At 37.5% G+C, this 24230-nt stretch overlaps 1 protein-coding gene across 2 annotated transcripts in view; it reads right to left on the bottom strand.

Moving 5' to 3' along the window:
• The window catches only part of LOC118202672 (uncharacterized), an 88597-nt gene that overhangs the window by 33234 nt on the left and 31133 nt on the right, over positions 1-24230 (bottom strand). The window contains exons 4-6 of one of the 2 annotated variants that reach the window (XM_085824397.1): positions 22749-23001; positions 10532-11367; positions 1792-1836 (exon numbers count right to left, since the gene is read on the bottom strand). In XM_085824397.1, coding sequence (XP_085680523.1) covers positions 1792-1836; positions 10532-11367; positions 22749-23001 — 1134 coding nt within the window. The remainder of the gene's footprint in view (positions 1-1791; positions 1837-10531; positions 11368-22748; positions 23002-24230) is intronic. The other variant, XM_085824398.1, reaches the window with a different exon arrangement.

The following is a 24230-nucleotide window of genomic DNA, read 5'->3' as shown; positions in this document are numbered from 1 at the left end:
TAAAGTTTGTGACATAAATTTATATTCCTTCTGGAACAGTAAGAAATAATACTTTAAAGAAAATTTTAAAAAATAGCATCACTAGAGCAAATGTATATTACAGATTAAAAATGTTTTTCATTCGAACAACGCACTTCTTAACGCCGAACAGCAGAATGTAAACAAACGTCAGAAATGTGACATCACTCATGTGGGCGGAGTTAATGGTGACCCTTATCTGGATTGTCATTGGCCAAACTCAAGCCGTTGTCCTAGCAGTGTACATTTTGCTTATATGCATCCGGGAGAAGGCATGGTTGTAACTGTTTGTCCCCTTCATAGGAGGCAACGTTGGCCATCTATTAGGTGCTTCCAGAATGAAATGGCCACCACTTCTGGCCCTTGTAGTGGCGCAATCCTAATGTCTATTAAATACAGTAAGACCCCGCTTAACGCGGGGGATACGTTCCATCAAAGTAGAGCGTAATGCGAAACAGCGCTAAACGAGGCTATCTTTACATGTAAATATTGGGGTTAGGGGAAGATGGCTAGGAAATTGGTTAGGTATTAAATTTAAAAAGTATGTTTTTTTAATAAAAATAAAACCAAACATTTATTTCTTAAAGCCCAAATTAATACCACATTATTATTTCTTGCAAAAATAAAAACAAAATATAAATAACAAAACGAATATTCTTAAAAAAAAACAAATAAAATTCTCAGTCAGTCATATTTAGTTAGCCTTCCGCGTTTTCAGTGTTCTGCCTTTTTGTGACAAAAGCATCTAATGTTGTTTGCCTTTTCTTTTGCGTTGTTCTCTTAAAAGTTCTTCATAAACGGATAGAGCATCTCTAACACCACGCCTTACTTTTGAGCTCCTGTCAAAATTCGGATCATTTTCAATGAATTGATCCATTATTTCAGTTATGGTAGACAAACTCCTTTTTACAAACGCCATCGAAAGTTCTTTTTGCTCTTCTTCTGAATCACTGCTGTCAACATTTTTGTTTTCTTCTTGTTCAGTTAATTCCTTGAGCTCATCATTAGAAAGACTAGCCGCTGCTTCTTGAATTATTTCTTCGACATCTTCCACATTTACCCCTTCAAAATATGTCTGTACAATACCGCACCAAACAAGAAATACAAGTACACTCTTTCGGATATGTATTTGAAACCTATCGCTGCATAATATTTCGGGGAATCCCCGTATGCTGAGAGCGATTTCGTGGAATCCCCGGGTTGAAATAAAAGAGCGCTAAACCGAAACAGCGTTAAGCGGGGTCTTACTGTAAAGCTCTCGGCCATTAAAAAAAAAAAAAAAAAAAAATCATAGATCTATGATTCTGTAAATAAAGTTAAACTAGATTAACATGATATATTAAAGTGACATTTCGTAACGGGTGCTTAAGCGAATTTGATGAAAATCCTTCTAGCTTTAGGTGAATTGAAGTAAATTTTCTGTCTATTTCCAAATTATTCGAAAGCATCGTAGTTATCGAATCGGAAGTGTAAATACCTATAATATTTGTTTCATGAGTTTAACGAAGTTTTAATGTGATGTCTATCTTAGCTTTAAGAATAATATTAAAATTATATTTCAGTAATAAAAAGTACATAATGAAATTGGACGAAAATAACATTTCCGCAATAAGAGTACTTATCATTCCGTACTTTTTCTTTGCAAAGAAATCGTGATGCATTAGAGGCATTTATTAGCGCAGCTAATAAAACCAGTGGATAATATTTCCATTAGGATTTAGTTCTTTTAGTCATAAGATGAGAAATTAGTGTTGGGAATTAATTTCTTCTTACCTCTAGAAGGATAAGCTTCAGTCATGAAGCGTAGTGCTGCCGTCACTGCAGAAAGAAAGAAAAAAATTTTAAGAGTTCAGTTAATTCTTATTCAGCTTCATAAATCTACTTGGTTAAAGTTCTTGTAGATAATATTGATAGTGACTTGGCCTGAAAGTTGATAAGTGATAATGACTTAGCCTGAAAAAATAACTATTTGGTGTTGTAAATATCACATTACGAATCTCAGAGGAAGAAATTATTTTAAAATTTATATAATTTAAATCTGCGTACACGTGGTGTAACAGTACCAATAGTAATAATAAAGAGAAAAACATTCAGAACTATAGCTGGAATTTTCCTTTGTTTTTCTTTCTGAGCGCAAAGGCTAAATATTCTGTAGCTAGGTTATTTTTAAAATTATACTTTGAATTACACTGATGTGCAAAAATTAAGGACGAAGTCGAAAAATTAGCATATCAGCTGAACGAAGAGGCAGAGCGGACAGAAAGACCAATCAGGAGATTAAGTAAGGTGATGTACGGTAGCACATGCGCTGATATGCAGGTAGACGTAATGAGGGAGTGTCTGAGTAGTATAAAGCATGTTGTCGGTGTAAGATCAGTATTTCTGGCAAAGAGATTGCACGCCGTATAGCAGTTAAAATCACACCGAGTTGCTGCCTCAGCGAGAAATGGCGAATAATCAATCTGTTAGACGACATCTGGATGCTTTTACCCGAGGTCGAATCATTGGGAAGTTGGAGGAAGGCCGCAGTGTGACAAGTGTTGTTGCAGAGTTCGGAATTGCTCACAGCATCGTTTCACGACTTTGGAGACAATTTCAAACTACAGGAACAGCTATCCGGGGGTTTAGTAGTGGTCGTCCACGAGGAACCACACCCGCAGATGACCGGTATATTGCCTTACAGGCCAGAAGAAACAGGCGGCAGACAGCGGGAGAAATCGCTAGACACACGACACAGGCGAATGGACGACCGATATCGCATTTTACCGTGACCAGAAGACTGCACGGTGGTGGTCTGTTTGCACGACGCCCTGTACGGTGTGTACCTCTAACGCCTGCCCATCGGAGAAGGCGTTCTCTGCGGTGCCGGGAACACCGGAATTGGAGAGACAATGAATGGGGACGAGTACTCTTTACAGATGAGAGCAGATTCAGTCTGAGTAGCGATTCTCATCGCATACTCATCTGGAGAGAGCGGGGAAGCCGCAATCATCCCTCGAACATCATTAAAAGGGACAGGTATGGAGGTGGCGGTGTTCTCGTTTGGGGAGGCATCATGCTTGGTAGTCGTACAGACCTTCACATCTTCGACGCAGGTTCAGTCAACGGGACCCGTTATTGTAAGAGATTCTTCTTCCATATGTGCGTCTTTTTAGAGACGCTATGGGTGCACAGTTCCTTTTCATGGACGACAATGCATCATGTCATCGCACAGTAGCTGCCGAACAGCTCTTAGAGAGTGAGGATATTGAACGTATGGATTGGCCGGCACGATCTCCGGATCTCAATCCCATCGAGCATGTATGGGATTTTCTAGGCAGACGCTTGGCAGCTCCTACCTTACCACCAGTAACGATTCCGGAGCTTCGATTGGCGCTGCAAGACGAATGGGCAGCAATGCCTCAACAACTCATTGACACCCTCATTCTCAGCATGGGCGGACGCTGTGAAACCTGCTTAGCAGTCAGGGGAGATCATATCCCCTATTAAAGACCGGATGTTTCTTGCTGGACACCCATCACAGGGATGTTTCGGCCTTCAGTCGCATTGCGCTCCATGCTACTTTTTCAATAAAGCTTCTTTTTATCCCTCTGATTTATCTTTTAGTAAGTGTTGCTTACATTACTCATGTCCTTACGTATTGAGGATCTTACGGTATTAAATGTGTTGATTTGGAAAGCTTTTGTACAAAGTTATATTGAAAAAAACCGTCTCGTCCTTAATTTTTGCACACCAGTGTATTTGTTTTCGCTTAGTTTTTCGATTAAACAACTTTATAGCGCCTAATTGTATAGCAATCCTGTCGCAACCAATAACTTTTTATTGGCTAAAGACAAATTCAAAATTTATTTCTATTGATTTGAAACAAAAATTAAATCCCGCGCCAAGCCTAATCGGCGCCGTCGTGCAAATGTCTAGTGAGCGCCTTTATGCAGTGTCGACATTAAAGGTAAATTGCTTATGGTTAACACTTAAAATGAAGCATTATTAACCTAATAACATGAAAAAGCAAAAAAATTGCATTTTATCTTTTAACTTGTCTAAATATTTAGACATTTTGTGCTTTGTTAAAACCCTCACTCAAACGTATTTATTGAAGAATTATACATATAATTAAGTTACAAAAGGCCGCGCAACCGGTATAATGGTTAGCGTTGCTGACTGCCGTGCCGGTTCGAATGCCAGAGAAGACGTGGATGTTTGTAAATGTATAGGCCCTACACCATTATTTTTAATAAATACTGGATGCGGGGCGTACTGTGGAACTGCACGATGTACCATAATAGGCAAACTTTAAACCTTTTGAAAAGCTTCAATTTATGCAAATTCTTATAAAACTTGTAATTACCCCCCCTTTTTTTTTCTCTCAAAGAGTTAGTATGGGAAGGCATTACCAGTTGACCTATGGTACATCGCTGGTGTCCCCCATACTTTTACCTTTACCTTTACCTGTCCATGCGACATGGGGGCACTCTAAATATGCGGCGAGCCGAAAGTCCTTTCGAGAGGTTAGTGGTAGGGGAAGAGGGTTACGAGACGCTGGGACCCGTTCACCCCCAGGGGTGCTCTCCATCAAATGGGAGAGAAACTGAGCTAAATCGCACTGTCACCTGTAAGATCTATGCTCTTATAAATTGTAATGGTTACTTGTAGCCTATTACTTTCTTATATTGTACAAATAGTCGGTTTTATTTGTGACGCACATAGTATTTGTTGTATGGTACTGAAATCGTTCTTAATCATATATATATCATGATTATTTTGTTCAGTTTTGCAATTGTTAATTAAATTTAACAGAAAATTTTTGTGACAATTTTAATTATTTTGCATACTTTAATGCATTCTTTTTTAATTGAATTGATTCGCTTTGGTGAATTTGATAGGCATTAATTGTGCATTCTATTATAAAAATTTGCATTCTTGTTAGTTATTTTATATTAATTTTCTTTGCTTTAATCTTGAACGCATTTTGTATTTGATTTTGAAATTCTGTAAAATTTTATGTCGGCATTTTTCTAGTATAGCATTTGTCTTAGCGATGCCAGCAAACCTAATCTAGGATAATTATTTTGTATACCTTTTTGCACTTTTTTGAATTAAATAGTTGACCTGTTTTTGTGAATTTGATTGGTTTTACTTGAATTCTCCATTGTAAAATGTGCATTTAAGGCAGTATTTTATAATAATTTTCTTTGACCTATTTTTGAGTGCATTTGGTTTTTGAATTTGAAATTTTTCATATCTTTATGTTGGCATTATTCTTGTACTGTATTTCTATCGCGTTGCCAGCAAACCTGATGTAGAGTTTTTATATTACTTGGAGTGGTTTTGTTTTTAAACCAAATTTATGTTTTGTATTGTAATAATATTTCAGGTTCAGTGTATTTTATGATAATATTGTTCAGTTATCAAAGTTATTGGTTCTTAATTCTGAATTCATATGAAGAAGTTTTATTTGGCAGTTTATTATTGTCTTAGTTTATCTTTTTTCTAAATTAAATGGTTCTTCTTGATATTGTGAATCTAATTGAAATTAATTGTGTATAATACAGTAATGAATGTATTATATTTTGTTTGTTTGTTTGTACCATAGTTTTTATTTAAATTAGTTGGATTCAGTTTTGGAAGTATTTCGTATTTTCAGTACAAATTACGAAAGTATACTCGGTTTATTGTTTGAATGCTATAGGTACTACTTGTAACATGCTTTCTTTGATGATGAAAGATGCTCTAGGGCTGATATCTAGGGATATATCCAAAATTCTTTTCTGCACACCGCTATGTTGTTGACAACGATATAGCTTAGATTTTCAACCGGCGATTTATATGGGTTTGATTTTTATCAGTTATTGCTTTTTGCAGTTTTTGACATAAGTTGAGCTAATCTTGTAAATATATGTGAACGAAAATACGCGATGCCGATGCGTATGTAAGGGTAGAGGTCTGCGCCGCAGACGCGTTCGACAAATTGCTTAATCCTTATTTGGTGTCTACTATTGCAGTCGCAGTAATTTGTGCACCATTTATATTTTTTCCCGATTTTTTTTGGTGACTGCTTGTTGTTATTGTTATTCTACATAGAAAAATGAAAGTGCAGTTACATATTAAGATAAATTTAGGTTAGCTTTCTAATTCAGAAAAAGTGACGATTTGAAATTTAATTACTCGAAAAATGTTTTTTTACATGAACCATTTGTTTATTAAAGTAAAAAATATTATCTTTCCAGAAGAAAGGATTGACATATTTATGGAGTACCACTGAATTTAAAATATACCTATTTGACATTTAAAGTGAAGTAAAAATAGACAAGATATACTAAAATAAAAATTGGCCCCTTTCCGATTTTTAGCGATACGAAAAAATATTTCGTTATTTCATTACGTCTTAAATAGAAACTTTAAATTTGATTTATTTACTTTAAACAAAAGATTACCACCTTGAATTATTTGGTATTGATCTAATAGTTCATATATTTTCCAAGCAATGGTTTAAGATATACTCAGTTTTCACAGAAGTAAGGTAAAATATTTCAAACAGTGACTTTTCGAGTGCTTTGAAGAAGAAGTGATTTACGCAATAGTTCTTATAATAGTTATTTTCTACTTTTAGCTTTACTTCTACTTTTCTGTTTTTATTTTTCCTCAGATGTCGGAACAAAAACAGGGAAAAAAAAAAAAAAAACTGTCTGGGTATCAAAATTTAATGAAAAAAAAGAAAATGTGAGGAAGACAATAAATCAGAACATTAAATAAATTTAAAAATAAAACCAGCACAGCTTTTGGTACGATGGCACCCATTACTGGAACATTGATTTATGGTAACCCTAGTTCGTCTGCTGTGGGGCTTGACGTCATTTTATTTTAAAAATAATGTGTTTGAATATGTATAGATTCTGTGTTTTAAATATTATTTATGGCTGTTAAATATTGAAAATCGGTTTAATTTTGTAATTTTATTTGAAAGGTTTTATTATTTATGATTATTTAAATAATTTTAATGCTGTCAATGTATTGGCTCGCTGATTGGTTATAGAATAACGCGCTAAATTTTTCCCGTTATACGTTCGATTGGCGATTATTTTGCGTTTGACGTCCGAAAAGAAGGCTGCTCCGAAAAGGTTTAAGAGTAAATACTGGTGTTTTACTTCGTTTGATATTGAAAATGAGCTTAAGTTTGCACCAAAAACGGATGAGTATCTTATTATCGGCTGTGAGAAATGTTCGACTACGGGTCGCGAACATTTTCAGTGTTAGTTGGCATATAAAAACTGGACGTACTATAATAATGTCAAGGTCTGCTTTTCAGGTGCTCATATTGAAAGAGCTAAGGGTTCTGAGAATAAAGATTACTGCTCAAAGGATGGTAAATTCACAGAGTATGGAACTTTACTCAAATCGACTAATGAAGGTAGGTGATTTAAGGAAGTTTTTAAGTTCCCTGAGGAAGGTGATATTACTGCCATTAAGAGTTTCTATCCAGGCTTGTATCTCCGTTGCAGCGCGATTTTGGAATCTGTTTTCATTGAAATCTAAATTATAATTCTGATTTTTTTTTAATGGTGGTACTTACCAATATATGGTCAAAAGTTAAACACTCGACAAAAACGTAAGTACATATTTATACTTTAAATATATAGACTTCATTTTTTCTAAAAAATATTAATAATTATTTTCAACACTTGCTGTGCTATTTTCTATTGCCTCAGATGGTTTGCACTTAAATAATTATGTTGTATAAAATTACTTTCTTTTGAAGTGTTTCAGTTCAAGTAATATTTTAAACTGATTAAACGTTGGCGCGATGTTTTTATTCTATTTCTTTGCTATAAAAGTAATAATTTAGGGAAAAGTGCAGAATCACCCACTGCTTGGCGCGTTTTTAAGAATTAAACATACTCGGTATCCATGTACACATCGACCTATTTTCACTTAAAAAAATCCCAGAATTGCACAAAAATGGCATTGCGCACTCCCTTGACTTTATCCATGTACACATCGACCTATTTTCACTTAAAAAAGTCAAAGAAAATTGACAAAAATCCAAGGCTAATCTTTGGAATATGGTAACAGGTAGTTTGGCGACATTTTGGTAAGGCGATAAAGGTTGCTAGCTAGGACTTTAGCAGTTTAACATGGATACCGTGTATGTGCAATTCTTAAAAACGCGGCAAGCAGTTTACGATTCTGCATTTTCTCCCAATTTCGCACCTAATCTTCGTCATGATTAAGCAATTTTGTTCCATAAAAGTTCTAGCATAAGCGTAATTCGGCTAGCAGATTGTTGAAAAAAAAAATGTTGAGTAAAGAAAAAAAAAAAAAAAAAAGCCTTCTTGAAAACAAAATGGCGTCCAAACAAAAACTAGCAGGTTGCTGTAGCAGGGTTGGTCGCCAAATTTTCGCCAAAAAATCGCCAAATTACCATAATCTAAAGATTAACCAAATCCAATTCTTCTTACTCTTGTAAAAAGCGCCAAACAAATAAGTGGGCGATTCTGCACTTTAGCCATAATTTACTATTTTATATTCGCAGAAAATATATTTATTTACAGTCGCCTGCTATCTTGAAAAACGACGTTTTCAACTAAAAATTAATATATTTTCAGCGATATCGCATATTTTAAAAATTTTGAATATTTTTCTATGCATAACGGCGTTTTTCTAAACAGCAGGCGATTGTAAAAACCGCCCCAAAAGTTCTTGACATGTATTATTTTTAAAGTAAATGACATTTAACTAAATTAGACTATAATTTAGATTTAAAATAATGAGTTGCTACTACATAAATTTTTTGGAATGCTTTAGATTTATTTCACTAAAATGGCTTAACATTTGTGTTGAAAAAAACTTTTACTATGGATATTGGAATTAATATATTTATTTAAAATTTTAATTCTCCAGCGAGAGTTTTGGAAGGTTTGATAAAATTATCACAGTTGGTATACACAATATTTCAATGGAATAAATTAACATTTTTTCTCATTCACCGAATTCAGAAGCTTTCTTAGATTCGGCAATATTTTGTGCAATCCAATGTTGAGAAAATATCCCATATTCTTTTCCGTTTCAAAATATACTCATTATCTCCAACTCGGTTAATTAATTTTACGTTCAGTTTTTTGGGTTGCCATTCCGAATTATTTGCAGCATCGTCTTTAGCAATAGTTTCTAAAGTTATTTTAACTGTAAAAATTGTGGAAAAGGAGAAACATATGGATAGAGAACTCGAATGAGACTGCATTTGAAAAGGAGGGAACGCTCGTAAGAGTGCATAATTCAGTCAAAGAGAGATGAAAGAAATCTTTATCTTGCGGTGATGGCAGATAGTATTTAAAAACAAATACTTTGCGATAAAAAGGAAGTGGATTTCTTATCTGACTCTAAAGCGCTTTAAATTTCTCACTTTTTTTAATCTTTTAGTTTTGCAATTTGTTTTTCATAAACAGTTGCGGCTAGTGAACTGTGTCGCTAAAATTCATCAGATTGAAAAATAGCAAACAGCAATACAAGACATATTTTGTTTTTTATTTAAATATAATATACTCCTTAAAACTGTGTATGCTAAAGTTGTGGAATTTGTAATATAAATGGTACTTTTTTTTTTTTTTTAGCCTTTTAGAAACGTAGGTACGTTTTGATATTTATTTGAAGTACTTACGGCTTGATTTCGATTTAATTAGATAGACATAAAAACAATTTACAAATTTAAGGACTTTTTCTAATTGAGACCAGGAATATTTGATTTTCAGTTTTTCCGACTATTTTTTATACTACTTCACAGGACTAAGTCATCCCAAACGCCTTTCCTTTTCCCCTTACGATGTTTATTTTTCAGGAAATTTTATAGAAAATCTTGAATAACTTTTCAAGATTTGCAATTTCAAACCTTTTCGAAGATAATAAACGTCAAGGTTAAGGCATAATGAGTTATAGGTAACTTGTAGATCGTACGAAGAAAGAAACTTTTATTTAACAACACATTTAGTTATTAATTAGCACATGGTCAATAAAATAATGTAGTATTTCGTTTATGTTAGGTTTAATATTTATGAGCTGTAAATTGTCATGGTCAGCGATTTGTAAATTATTCCTTTTCAAAAATTCGCGAACTGCACGAAACACTAAAAATATTCATGAAAGAGCGAAAAGTAGCTCTTAATTGTATTGAAGTTTTATATATCACATATACCATATTATAATATCTCATTTCATATTAAATTATTATTTGGATACTATATTCCCGGAAATATAAACGTACTTGAATAAAAGTTCCTTGCAGCGCTGCAAAATTCAACTATAAAATCTTTTTTTTTTTTTTTTTTTTCCAGTCATCTCATTTTTGATAATGAAACGCTCGAGGGGTTGTACATTTCGGGAAATGATAATTTAAATAATGTGAAATGGTTTCAAATGAAATCAGTACTTCTCTTTATCTTGAAAACTAAATTAGCTATTAGCAATGATACCTCTTGCATAGTTTTACAGTAAAAAGAAAATACTGAAAGAAGTTACTTACAATCTGATTGAGATTCTCGAGATTTAGAATCATGTAACAATGTTCCCATAGGTTCCATACCAAGATTATCTTTTTTTTCATCCTCCTGACTCACGGCAGTTTGCTTCAGGGATAAAATATTGAACGCTACGCTCTTTTTCTTCTGTTCATTTTCTGCTTTCATTTCTCCATCCTTTGATTCAGTCTTTGGGTTACCAGACTTTTCTTCAGCGGTTTTTGATGCATAATCTAAATGTGTAACTGTTTCGTCAGTGGTTAGCAACTGTTTCCCGTCTTCAGATGTTCCTTCTTTTGACACCTTATTACGAAAGCACTCAGTTTTTTCAACGCCACACTTAGGAACTCGGTTTAGGAACTCAGATTCGTCTCCCAAAACGTCTTCACTTTCATGAAGTAAGTTTTCTTCATCCGTTGGACCTCTTAATGCGCTTTGATTATTCATGTCTTCGTTTGAAAGAACACTTTTAAACCTGCTGTAGGTGCTGCCAGCATTAGTATCCTCAAATGAATTTTGACTGCTAAAGAAATCAGTCACATTATTCTTTTTTTCCATATTTGTATCCCTGCGCTCTGCTTCAGGCATCTGATCATTGAGTTGTGTCAAGATTGAAGCTTTTTTACGCACATTCATTGTTTGTATGCCTAAAGTAGTTTCATTCTGATTATGTAGATTGCTTTTCTTTTCAAAATTTTCATTTTTATTAGTCGTATCAAATGGACATGAGCGATTGTTAGCAGAGTTAAATGAATTGTTTGAATCGAAACTGTCTTTTTCCAGCTGATTTTGTTTAAAAAATATTGTTTCTTTCATGTTTTCATTGAACTCTTCCATATCACTAAAAAAGAATGAAACCCTGAATATATTATTCGTTTAATAAAGTGTAACAAGAAACATAACTTAATTTTTTTACAGTTTGATTATGATAATTCATAAAATGACTGCGTTACATGACTCAGCTACAGGAAAAACGTGCAGTCTGATCTTTTAATTGACACATTTTAAATTAAAGCGTAAATAATTTAATTTCGCCATAAAGATTTTGTTTCCAGCGTGATCTGTCTGACGAGATTACTTTAGAAATTTTATATTTTTGTTTGCCACGTCAGTTAACTAATTATTAATTAAAATTAATTCATTACATGTAAAAGTGAGGAATTATAGTTTATCTTTTCATCAAAAATAATATATCATCCTTTAGAAAAATCTAAGAGTGACATACGAAATATTTATTTTTCCTTTATCTAAAAGTTGGTGAATAAATTCACCTACTATATATTTAATGTTAGAAAATTCAAACCTTTTTGTCTTCAGTGGGACAAACACGGTAAACACGGTAATGGATATTATAATTATGTTACAAGTATAAATGGATTCCTATTTATGTTCGGGGCTGTTCTTGTATACGTTTATGCAGGGTGCGGCAGCGGAACTTCCTTATTTGAAACGCGCGCCATCTAGCGACATTTATTCCGAGAAGGCAGGGGTGGCGCTCATTGAAAAGAGCGGTATCTAACGTTTTATGTCATGTAGGTTTAGTACCGATCATGCAGTGGACGAGAGAGGAGCGTGCGTTTGCCGTGGAGTCGTACCTTTCAACGCACTGCATTTTCATTCATATAAATTGGCAGTGATGCAAAAACTTAAGCCACGCGATTTTCTTTCATGAAAAAATGCATGCAAAGTCATTCTTGACAATGTCTCATGATACCGTTGTGTTCCTTAGCGATGAGGCTCATTTTAATCTTTCCAGTTGCAGCATGCATTAACTAACTAACTAAATTTCTACCTGCCTCGCTAACTTAATAGCACTACAGGGACTGAAATATCAGTCAGAGACCACCCTAAAGATGGCTAGAGCACTCCTGCTGGGCCCGGGGTCCCACATTCCCGAGACACCAACACATTTAGCTCCCTCTGCTGAACGCTCAACGTTCAGTCGACCCACCGCTAAACACGGACCAGTCAAGACCACCGTGTCGGCTGGACCGAGACCACGGTGGGGTGAGCGATGACAACTTGGAGCGATGACTGGCCGTTGATTGAGGCTACCTGCCAGCACTACACGGGATGCCCCTCTCCTTAGGCTTTACATGGAATTCCAAGGACAGCAGTGACCAGACTCTCAATGTTCCAGTTTGCTATTTGGCTACCAATACCCTGGTGGAAAAGACTTAGACCTCCCGGCCCATGAAGAGCAAGTATAAACTTACCCCATGGACCATCGGGAACCGCCAAGTTCATAAATTTTATAACCCCGTGGCCGAGACTGTCTAGGTACAGATCCTAGCCAGTACTGCGCAGAGTACTCTACAACGACCCCCGGGGGGCAGCATGCATTAAGCAAAACGTGCGATAAATGAGTGGCACCAATCTCCAAGAATTTCACGAGCAGCCCCTCCATACAGAACGTGTGACTGTTGGTGTGCATTGCCCAGAATAGGCATCATGGACCATGGTTTTTTGGAGAACATTTCCCTGGACGCCTTACCTCCTTACGCGGCGATCGTCAGTGGTCAGCGCGCTCGCCTGATCTAGCCCCGTGTAATTCCTTTTTGTGGGGCTATCTGAAATCTCTAACGTCCAAAGACCCTGTTTCAACTGAAGAACAATATCCAAGCTGCCGACAACACACCCGTTGATAGGCTGGTAAAAGTGGAAAGAAACTTCAAACTTCGACTGTAAGGATACTAAGTTTTACTAAAGTTTATTTAATTTTAAATCTTTACTATCACTTCTTATTTTCTACTTCCGGCCAGAATTAAAAGCTTTAACTTATTTATGCAAATTTGTCTTGCTAACGCCAAGTACTTAAGTTGTGGCTTTTTGCCAAGCAAGAGAGAGGAAGGAGTTATTAGAAGCAGGCCGCTTGCCATAGTAGTTTTACTCGGTTGCTGGTTGCCTTCAAGGCCAGAGGTTTAGTCCTCTTGATAATTTCAAACGTATTGTAGTTTTCGCAGCTCTCTGTACTACATACGGATTTTGTTAAATAACGGCCAATCTTAAAGTTAGGCACTTGTATATTAATCCAAAGTTAGTTTTAGTTAGTAGTTTTATATTCTTACGTTCAGACCACAAGTGGTTAGTCTCTGTATTCCGAAGTTCCGGAAATCTCTGTAAAGATAGAAAAATAAAGGGTTTCGTATACCCTTCCTGTGTGTATTGTCTACTTCACAATTTATTGAACATAGCTTGAGTAAGCTCCCTGTTCCGAGTCAGGACAGTTCTTGTTTCCAAAGCAAGTCAAGAGAGCACAAGTCCTGATACGACTATCTCAATGCATTGACCAGAACGGAGGCCACCTTAATGATATTATTTTTGAACCGTAATAGATAAGCTTCCTATAGTATGGCATCGCCGCAGATTCCTAAGGCAAAATATACGAGGGTTACCTTGCCGAAGCCTGGAAATCTTACTGATAGCAATTCAAAGGATAAGTTTCGATTGTCTTGTACCTCTGTTTCCCTAATTTATTAATCAAAAGATGCAGTGTTTTCCTTAGTTCAATTAACCAATTATTTAAGTTTTTGTTATCTTTTTCTGAACTCCTCAAGTTCCCCTCGCATTTCCTCGCCAGGATGCAATTTAAAGTTAAGTGAAGTGAGTATTTAAACGGGTGAATCTTGGAGTTTATTCAGGGCGTGTTTTCGCTAGCCAACGCACGCACGTTACGAGTCTGCCCGTGCTGTTACGCGGAGTTACTGATACGCCTTTTTGGCGTTGAATAATTATCACTTCGGGTAGGTTGTTGAGTCCACCTAGTTAGCCTTAACTTAAAGTATTAGTCCAGCACTACTCTTTAGCCTTGAATTTATTGTGAAACGATTCTTAAGTTCCAGAGCAAGTTGTCGCTGTTATCGTAAGCATGAAGTATATGTCTTTTCTGTTCAGAGTTTGAATACTGATAAAGGTTTATTTTTACCCTTCTTCTCTGCTGGTTTGCTTTACGCCTGCGCGAGAAGTCGCCGGGTTCCTTAGTAGGATCCAGTAGAGAGTTTATATTATCAAAGAGAACACGTGACTACAAAGTATAACAGGAAAAGTTTGATTAATCAACTAACTCATAATGGAAAACAGAAGCTCTTTTGGTTATTCTGCTGTGCAAGTATCAGATTTTCGATTCGTGTTTACAAAGCTGTTAGAAGACTGTAGGGAATAGGAGGAAATCAAATGCTGTAAATAGTGGGAAATAAAAGTATGCCTTCTCTTGAGTCAAATACGGGATCGGAAGTGTGTTAGACGAATATGTTAACTATCGCAGCATAGCGTGTTTAAACGTCGCTTACATCGATAAACCTAATGATAAGTGATAAGTGACGGAGGACGTGGGCACTGTCCCTTTACCTTAATGGTTAATCAGTACAGCACCACGTCCGCCATTATCCAGAGCCGCCAATGGGGTTCGCTGCCGTCCAACTGCCCGGGTCCCAGTGTTTGTTGATATATGAGAAAAATATAAGTACATGGCCATACAGGGGCTTTTTTAACATGCTACTTTTACAATACGTTACGATACTAATGATTCAATTATAATACATTTAAAAACTAATTTTGCAGCATGCACTATATATTACGATACTGATTTATACAATTCATACATTACCAATTATACATTAGAGTACTAATTATGCAATTTCAATACATTATAATACTAATTATGCAGTACACACATAAACTTTACAGTGTATGTTACGATGAATAATAGAAACATTACCAATTATACAATTATTATACTGTTAAGAATTTGGTATTTAAAAAGCTAATATTAGTTCAATTATAAATTAATTGGTTTTATTTCTCGCGCAGTGCAGCGCGTGACGAATATTAAAAGAAAGCTAAGCCGGAAAATTGAAAATACAAGAGCGCGTGCATTAAATAAATAAATATCTCTTTTTGATTTCGAGAAAGTACTGGAAAATTCTAGCGCGTGATTTTAAAATCTTATAAAAGGAGGAAAACATCTCAGTTTGTAGCAGTTGCTTAGTTTGTTGTTGTTTAAAAAAACTACCGTTGTTGATTGTAGCGAATTCGTGGATTAGCGTTCTTTAGCTGTTTTGAATTACGTTCTATTGGACATTTGAGTAGTTAAAAGAAAACTACTGTGAGATATTGTAATACTGCGTGATAATTTGAGAAAATTTAAGCATTTTTGTTGTGATAATAATAAATTTTTGTTCATTTTTTTTCATCGGACTTGTGCATTCATTTCATAACGAACCCGTACGCACGCAACAATTTTTGGTGTCAGAAGTGGGATTTGAATGCCAATAACAAGAGCGATGGAAGAACAATTCAGGCAAATGATGACTGCATTTGCTGCTTTCCAAGAAAAGATGGAAGGGGCCGTCAAATCCGTTAAGGAAGAAATGAAATTGGGCCAGGAATCCGTTAAGGACAAAATGAAAGCCGTTCAAGCTGGTCAAGAAAAGATTGAAGCATGTCAAGAAGAAATGAAAAGAGAAATTACCTGTATAATAGAAAATAAATTTGAAGCTATGGAAGGCAGAATTGACACAGTTGAAAATAAAGTTGGACAAATTGAAGAAAAAGTTTCTTTCGTAAAAGATCAAATTGAAGAAAGAGTTTCTTCGGTGAAAGAAGAAATAGAAAAAAAAGTTTCTTCTGTAAAAGAACATGTAGAAGGGAGACTTTCGGCTGTGGAGGAACGAATTGAAGGAAGAGTTTGTGCCGTCCAACACCAAGTCGAACAACAAATTGATGAGAGAGTTTCTGCAGTTGCCAAAGAAATGGAAACGTTAAAGAAATTCGTAGCGACGGCAGGGAGCAAGAATGATGATTTTAAATTCTTACCGATGCCTGCTCGTCCATTTCTGAAGCTATCCACATATGATGGGATGACATCCTGGCAAGTGTACAAGACCCAGTTTTCTATCGTTGCGGATGCGAATGGATGGGATTCCAAAGCTAAGGCCTGTCATCTCGCCGCTTCTTTAAGAGCCGACGCAGCGGATATCCTTCAGACTCTTCCCGAAAACAAAAGGTTAGATTTCGAAGCTCTGTCCGGCGCTTTGGAGCTGCGCTTTGGCGAGAAATGTTTAAAAGACTACAGCAGGCTTCAATTAAAATCCCGTCAACAGAAGCCCACTGAATCACTTCAGGAGCTCGCCACGGATGTTGAAAGGCTGTCACATCACGCCTTTTCGGAGTGCCCGACAGAAACAAGGGAAATCCTGTCCCTGCAATATTTCATCGATGGCATCCGGGATACTGAAATACAAAAAGCTCTACGAATGGCGGATGTAAAAGATTTAAAACGCGCTCTAGTGTACGCCATGAAATTCGAGGCAGCCCAGCAAGCCACTCATCGAGACCGCCACCCAGTCAGAGCTGCTCAAGTCCAGGAGCCAGGGGATCAAGTCACCGCTCGTCTAGACGATTTAACTAGACAACTGAACGCCTTGAGACGGAATATTGGTGAGAAGAAACCGACCGTTAAGTGCTGGAACTGCGGTGCTGAAGGACACATACGACGAAACTGCAGAATACCCCAGGGTACGGATGTTAAGACCGCTTCTAACAAGCTGCAGGGAAACTAATTAGTGGCCATCTCGCGGGGCGGAGGTTGCCAGATAATGAAAAGCCCCAGTTTAAAGCGCTTCAGATTTCTGCAGTGAGAGGCGGCAGTAATGGACTTTTCATAATAGGACATATTAACGGAGTCCCCTGCAATATGACGATAGACACAGGAGCCAACGTTACCATCATCCGAAAAGATTTGGCTCAACAACTGGAAAGCAAACTTATCTGGACGCCGCCCTGCGTTACCCTACAGACTGTGTCCGGTGAGAAGATCGACATCAATGGGAAAGTAAATGTTAATATCACGTTTGGAAGTGCCGCTTACCATCACACGGCATATGTAGCAGAGATCACTGATTCTTGCATACTCGGATTGGACTTTCTAAGGAAATACAATTTTTCCTTGGACTTTAAAAATAACGAATTGCATTCTGCGTCTGAGGACATAACGTTATTTGGAATTAATAATGAAGAAGTTAAATCTGTCCACAGAATCATAGCACAAGACAATATCACAATACCGGCAAGAACAGAAATTTTACTCCCTGGATCTATAGCCGAAAACAGAGATTTCCGCTACGGCATCATAGAATATCCCAATAACTGTAATAGCCCGAAAGGAGTACTAGTAGCCTCAACACTCGTCGACCTATCGAGAATGGTTATCCCGGTGAGAGTTGCCAATGTAACTGAGAAGGCGAGAGTTATTAAGAAAGGCGACGTGGTTGCAGCATGTACTCCAGTAACCAGCGTTGAAAGAAAGAGCAATATCCAAGAATCCGTGTCCTCATCAGAGAGCATTACATCGGAGTTATTGCAGAATGCGCAATTGAACGATGAAGAGAAGAATGCTGCCGATCGCGTCATCAAAGATCTTCAAGTTGTTTTCTCCTGCTCGTCTTCTGACGTGGGTCGAACTAGTTTGACACAACATAGAATAGATACCGGCGATCATCCCCCGATCAAGCAACATCCAAGACGTCTACCGTTTGCTAAACAGGAAGAGGTGCGAACACTGTTAAAAGATATGGAAGAAGGCGATGTCATCGAGCCTTCAGCGAGTCCATGGGCATCTCCCATCGTTCTCGTCAGAAAGAAAGACGGCTCAACAAGATTTTGCGTTGACTATCGCCGGTTGAATGAGGTTACGAAGAAAGACAGTTACCCTCTTCCTAGAATTGACGACATTCTAGACACTCTTTCTGGAAGCAAGTGGTTCTCAACACTTGATTTAAAGAGTGGGTATTGGCAGGTAGAAATACAGCCTGAAGACCGAGAAAAGACGGCATTTACTACGGGACAAGGGCTTTGGCAATTCAAGGTGATGCCGTTTGGACTGTGTAATGCGCCGGCAACATTCGAACGTCTTATGGAGACTGTTTTGAAAGGTCTTTCCTACGAAGCCTGCCTGATATACCTGGACGACATCATCATCGTCGGAAAGAGTTTTGAAGAACATTTAGAAAATCTTAGGAAGGTGCTTCAGAAACTGAAAGAAGCCAATCTGAAGCTGAGTCCCGCTAAATGCAAATTGTTCCGAAAGGAAGTGACTTACCTGGGACATGTCATCTCTGCAGAAGGTGTGCGCACGGATCCTGAAAAGGTATCAGCGGTTAAATCCTGGAAACGTCCTGAAAATGTCCATCAGCTGAGAAGCTTCCTAGGGCTTTGCACCTACTATAGGAGATTCGTGAAGGACTTTTCTTCCATCGCAAGACCCCTTCACAAGCTGACAGAGAGCAAGCAAAGATTCTTGTGGACAAAAGAATGCGAGGATGCATTTAACAACTTAAAGGAGGCTTTAACATCTGCTCCAATCCTGACGTATCCTCAGCTCGACCGACCATTTATTCTTGACACCGACGCGAGCAATGAAAGTGTCGGTGCTGTTTTGTCCCAAAAAATAGACAGCCAAGAACGTGTAGTGGCCTACTGGAGCAAGTGCCTGTCTAAACCGGAGAGGAATTATTGTGTCACCAGGAAAGAGTTGCTCGCCATAGTCAAAGCCGTAGAACAGTTCCATCACTATCTATATGGCAGAAAATTCCTGCTCCGCACCGATCATGCATCATTGACCAGGCTTTTAAATTTCAAGAATCCTGAGGGTCAAATAGCCAGGTGGATACAGAGACTCCAAGAATATGACATCACTATCCGTCATCGTAAGGGATCATCACACGGAAACGCCGACGCCCTGTCTAGAAGATCTTGCCAAGAAAGCTGCCGATATTGTTCCAGGGTGGAAGGGAAATACGAGCTGCTGACTCCGGTCGCAAGACAAATTACAACATCAACATCGGCTTATCGAGAACCGTGGAGTGATGATGAAGTCAGGAAAGACCAGCTGGAAGACCGCGACATTAAACCGATAATTGATTTAATGGAGTCATCAACCAGAAAACCTACCTGGCAGGACATTTCTATCTGTAGTCCTACAACCAAACAGTATTGGGCACTCTGGGATTCACTTCACATTCGAAACGGCGTCTTATACCGGAAATTTGAATCGGATGATGGGAAGACGTTCCGATGGCAGCTGATACTTCCAAGATCCCGCATTCCTGATGTCCTTAAAGAACTACATAACAGCCCTACGGGAGGTCACTTTGGAATAATGAAGACCTTACAGAGAGTTCGTGAGCGCGTTTACTGGAAGAATGCAAAGGATGACGTGCAAAAGTGGTGCCGATCCTGCGATGCCTGTGCAGGTCGGAAAGGACCTAAGAGACGCAGCCGAGGCAAGCTGCAACGTTACAACGTAGGGGCGCCTTTTGAACGTATCGCCTTTGACATCTTAGGACCTCTGCCACGAACTGCTGATGGCAACAAATACATACTCGTTGTCATTGATTACTTCACCAAGTGGCCTGAAGCGTACCCTGTTCCTGATCAAGAGGCTGTCACAGTAGCTGAGGTAATGATACAGCACTGGATTTCCAGGTTCGGAGTGCCTCTTCAGTTACATTCCGATCAGGGAAGGAATTTTACCTCGGCAGTAATCAAAGAACTATGCAAACTACTCGGCATTGACAAAACTCAAACGACGCCATTGCATCCCCAGTCGGACGGCATGGTAGAGAGGTTCAATCGAACCATCCTTAATAACCTCTCATTAGTGGTTTCCAGAAACCAACAGGACTGGGACAAGAAATTACCACTCTTTTTACTGGCTTACCGCAGTGCTGTCCACGACACTACCGGCTATTCTCCATCACAAATGCTCTTCGGTCGTGATCTTCGTCTGCCTTGTGATCTATTGTTTGGCCGCCCTCCGGATGCTCCTTCATCGTCTGAGGAATATATTCAAGATCTCCAGGCCCGGTTTGAAGTGATGCACAACTTTGCACGAGAGCGAGTCAACTTGGCGACGGAGAAGATGAAGACCCGATACGACACAAGAGCTACTGAACATCAATTCCACGAAGGAGACAAGGTGTGGCTGTGGAATCCGACTCGACGGAAAGGACTTTGTCCGAAATTACAGTCACCTTGGGATGGCCCGTACACAGTCCTAAACAGGCTGAATGACGTCGTGGTTCGGATTCGTAAGTCTTCGAACTCTAAACCTAAAGTCGTTCATTACGACAGGTTAGCACATTACTATGGCCATAGTACATAATGTAAATAATTGTAAATAGTATAAGACCATGGTCCTTTTTGTTTATAAATGTGTATTTGATTTGATTTGTATTTAGTATTTGATTTGTATTTAGTATTTGATTTGTATTTAGTATTTGTTTTGTATTTAGTATTTGATAGCATTTGATTTGTTCAAGTTAGTTATTGCATTTATTGTTTATATTGTTTGATATTGTAATGTAATGTTTATGCCTCAGTTGCATTTATGCCACAGTTGTAAATTTAGCTTCCTGTCCAGGGATTGTACTGCCCGAGACGTGCAGTCCTTGGGAAGGGGGCAGTGTTACGAATTTGGTATTTAAAAAGCTAATATTAGTTCAATTATAAATTAATTGGTTTTATTTCTCGCGCAGTGCAGCGCGTGACGAATATTAAAAGAAAGCTAAGCCGGAAAATTGAAAATACAAGAGCGCGTGCATTAAATAAATAAATATCTCTTTTTGATTTCGAGAAAGTACTGGAAAATTCTAGCGCGTGATTTTAAAATCTTATAAAAGGAGGAAAACATCTCAGTTTGTAGCAGTTGCTTAGTTTGTTGTTGTTTAAAAAAAACTACCGTTGTTGATTGTAGCGAATTCGTGGATTAGCGTTCTTTAGCTGTTTTGAATTACGTTCTATTGGACATTTGAGTAGTTAAAAGAAAACTACTGTGAGATATTGTAATACTGCGTAATAATTTGAGAAAATTTAAGCATTTTTGTTGTGATAATAATAAATTTTTGTTCATTTTTTTTCATCGGACTTGTGCATTCATTTCATAACGAACCCGTACGCACGCAACAATACATTACAATACTAATTACATTATCAATTATACAATTATTATACATTACAATACTAATTACATTACCAATTATACAATTATTATACATTACAATACTAATTCAGTGCTACTGCTAGTAATTCTGATAAATATTACACATAGTTATGCAGTAATTCTCAAATGTATTCTCAAGCATGTAAGTACATATTCAGCAATTTTGAATAGTTTGGCACTGATCAAGCCTAAGGCAGAAGGTATGTGCATGACTTTTATTATTATATTCACGCAAATAGACAATTGATTGATAGTGTATTCACTTGCAGGTGTTTTTTTTCAAGCACATAATTACATGAACATAGTCAGTGTTACTAAGCTATTTGGCAAAGATCGGTGCCTAACGCAGATAGTTTGTCCATGATTTTTGTTATTTTTTCCACAAGATATTTTTGTTTAATTATAAATTTACAATAGGCTTGTCTATTAAGCTCTGGTAAATGAACGTGATGCTGCTCTGTGAGTAGGCAGTCTGAGAGATAATGATCCGGGCTGCCTATATTACCACAAACACAATTATCTGTTTCTGTAATTCTGAATCTTTCAAAGTACTGTGGAAACGGGCCATGCCCTGAGACAAATCGGACTAACAGTAAATTCCCTGTATTGCGTTCAAGATGCACCTTTGGAATAAAATAAGCTGTCCTTTGTCCTTTATTGCTGATATTCCATTCATTTTGCCATGTGTCAGTTGCTTTCTGCCGATAAACCTAATGAATCTGGAAGTGACGCCCGAACTAAAAATTGGTATACGACAATTCGTCACCACCAGGATTGGTGACAGGACTTCCTCATCTCTGTCGCCTTCTAAAAGGGGGAGCATATAAGATATATTCTTCTTTCTTTCCGCGTGTTTTCGTGTTGTAACTTGATAGCACGTGTGGCTAGCAATGGACATGTGTGATGTTCGAATCTTGGCGAGGGCATTGCACATTTTAACGTCTCCTGTATCAATAAACCTGATGTCCCTACAATATACATAATTTTAATTCTTTGAAGCTTTGAATTATGTATATGTTCTTTGAAGCTTTAAATAATGTATGTTAATTTAAAGCTTGAAAAAACAAAAGTTTCTTTGTCATGGCTGTTAACACGCAAACAAACAAATATCAGTAAATGTATGGATTTAAGAAGACTGATAACACCATTTAACGATACTATCTTTAGTTGCCTGTAATCCAGTTGTTTATAGCTAAATTTTAAGAGATATGCTATCCATTTACCTTTCGGGCTCATCCGTTTGCGGTGTTCGCTTAACAGAGTCATTCAACAAGAAGGGCTCGCATTCATCACTTGAATCATCTAGCCATGAGATAAGGATGTTCTTATCTAATTGCTTCTGATTGAAGCTGGGATAGTATTGATATTTTTGCCGACTTAATGATTCAAGTGAAATATCCTCTCCAGACGCCTGGCCACTCAGCTTGCTTGTGAGGGGTGCATAGATCATCGCTGTTGAGGCGTCAAGATCTGAACCTATGGATTTGAAGCAAAAATTTTTAAATTATTATCAAAAGTAACCGTTTAACAATTGGTTTAATTACGAATATCGTAGAAGTATATTATATTATTCTCAATAAACATCTAAAGACTGAAAATGATATTTTCAGGTCAGTTACAATTAAGAGTTAAACGGCGACGAACTCGGCATAGATTCGAGCAAATTTTTTTTTTCCCTGCTGTAAAGCTTGGTAAGTTTGGCTTATCTATTCTGCCTTCTTCGCCTTAAAAAATACTGTAGAATGCCTATAGAAATTTGAACAAATCAGAATATAATTTAACGTAATGAACATTTTTACAGATAATTATTATTTGAAAAGTTAGGGCTTAAGAAGAACTTAAGATGTTTTTAATTCGTTAATTCAAGGTAGACAAAGTCTACTAGCGAATGTTTGCTACATGCAATTTATTGTAATATTGTTGTTCATTCTTTCGTGCATAAAACAAGGAGACGTGCTGTGGATTCTGATATTTTCTGCTGCAAAAGTGATGCAGTATGACAAGTTGCGTCACGTAATGTAATTATTATCTCAGATATGGATATATATACACTCTTAAAACGACTCATTAAGAAGGAGTTATCCGAATGGGACGAAAATCGGTAGAAGTGATGTGCATGTACAGAAAAAAAATGATTACAGTTTGAAAAAATTTGGATGATTTATTGAAGTGATAGAGTTTCACAAAGTGAAAAAGTCAGTAACGCGTTTGTTCACCTCTGGCCCTTGTGTAAGCAGTTATTCGGCTTGGCGTCGATTGATAGATGTTGCGAATGTTCTCCTGAGGGATATCGTGCCAAATTCTGTCCAACTGGCGCGTTAGATCGTCAACATCCCGAGCTGGTTGGAGAGTCCTGCCCATAATGCTCCAAACGTGCTCAATAGGAGAGAGATCCGGCGACCTTACTGGCCAAGGTAATGTTCGGCAAGCACTAAGGCAAGCAGTAGAAACATGTGCAGTGTGGGCTGTGTGGGGGCGGGCATTATCTTTCTGAATTGTAAACCCAGGGTGGCGTGACATGAAGGGCAACACAACGGGCCTTAGAACTTCGTCGACGTACCGCTGTGCTGTAAGGTTGCGACGGATGACAACCAAAGGTGTTCTACTATGAAATAAAATGGCACCCCACACCATCACTCCTGGTTGTCGGCTTGTCTGCCGGAAGACAGTCAGGTTGGTATGACACCGCTGTCCGGGGCGTCTCC

The sequence above is a fragment of the Stegodyphus dumicola genome, chromosome 9 (genome assembly GCF_044657685.1).
Source record: "Stegodyphus dumicola isolate Sdum_Otavi_A_Nest chromosome 9, ASM4465768v1".
NCBI lineage: Eukaryota > Metazoa > Arthropoda > Arachnida > Araneae > Eresidae > Stegodyphus > Stegodyphus dumicola.
Note: the sequence above shows the minus strand (reverse complement) of the source record. Positions and strands in the feature narration are given on the sequence as shown.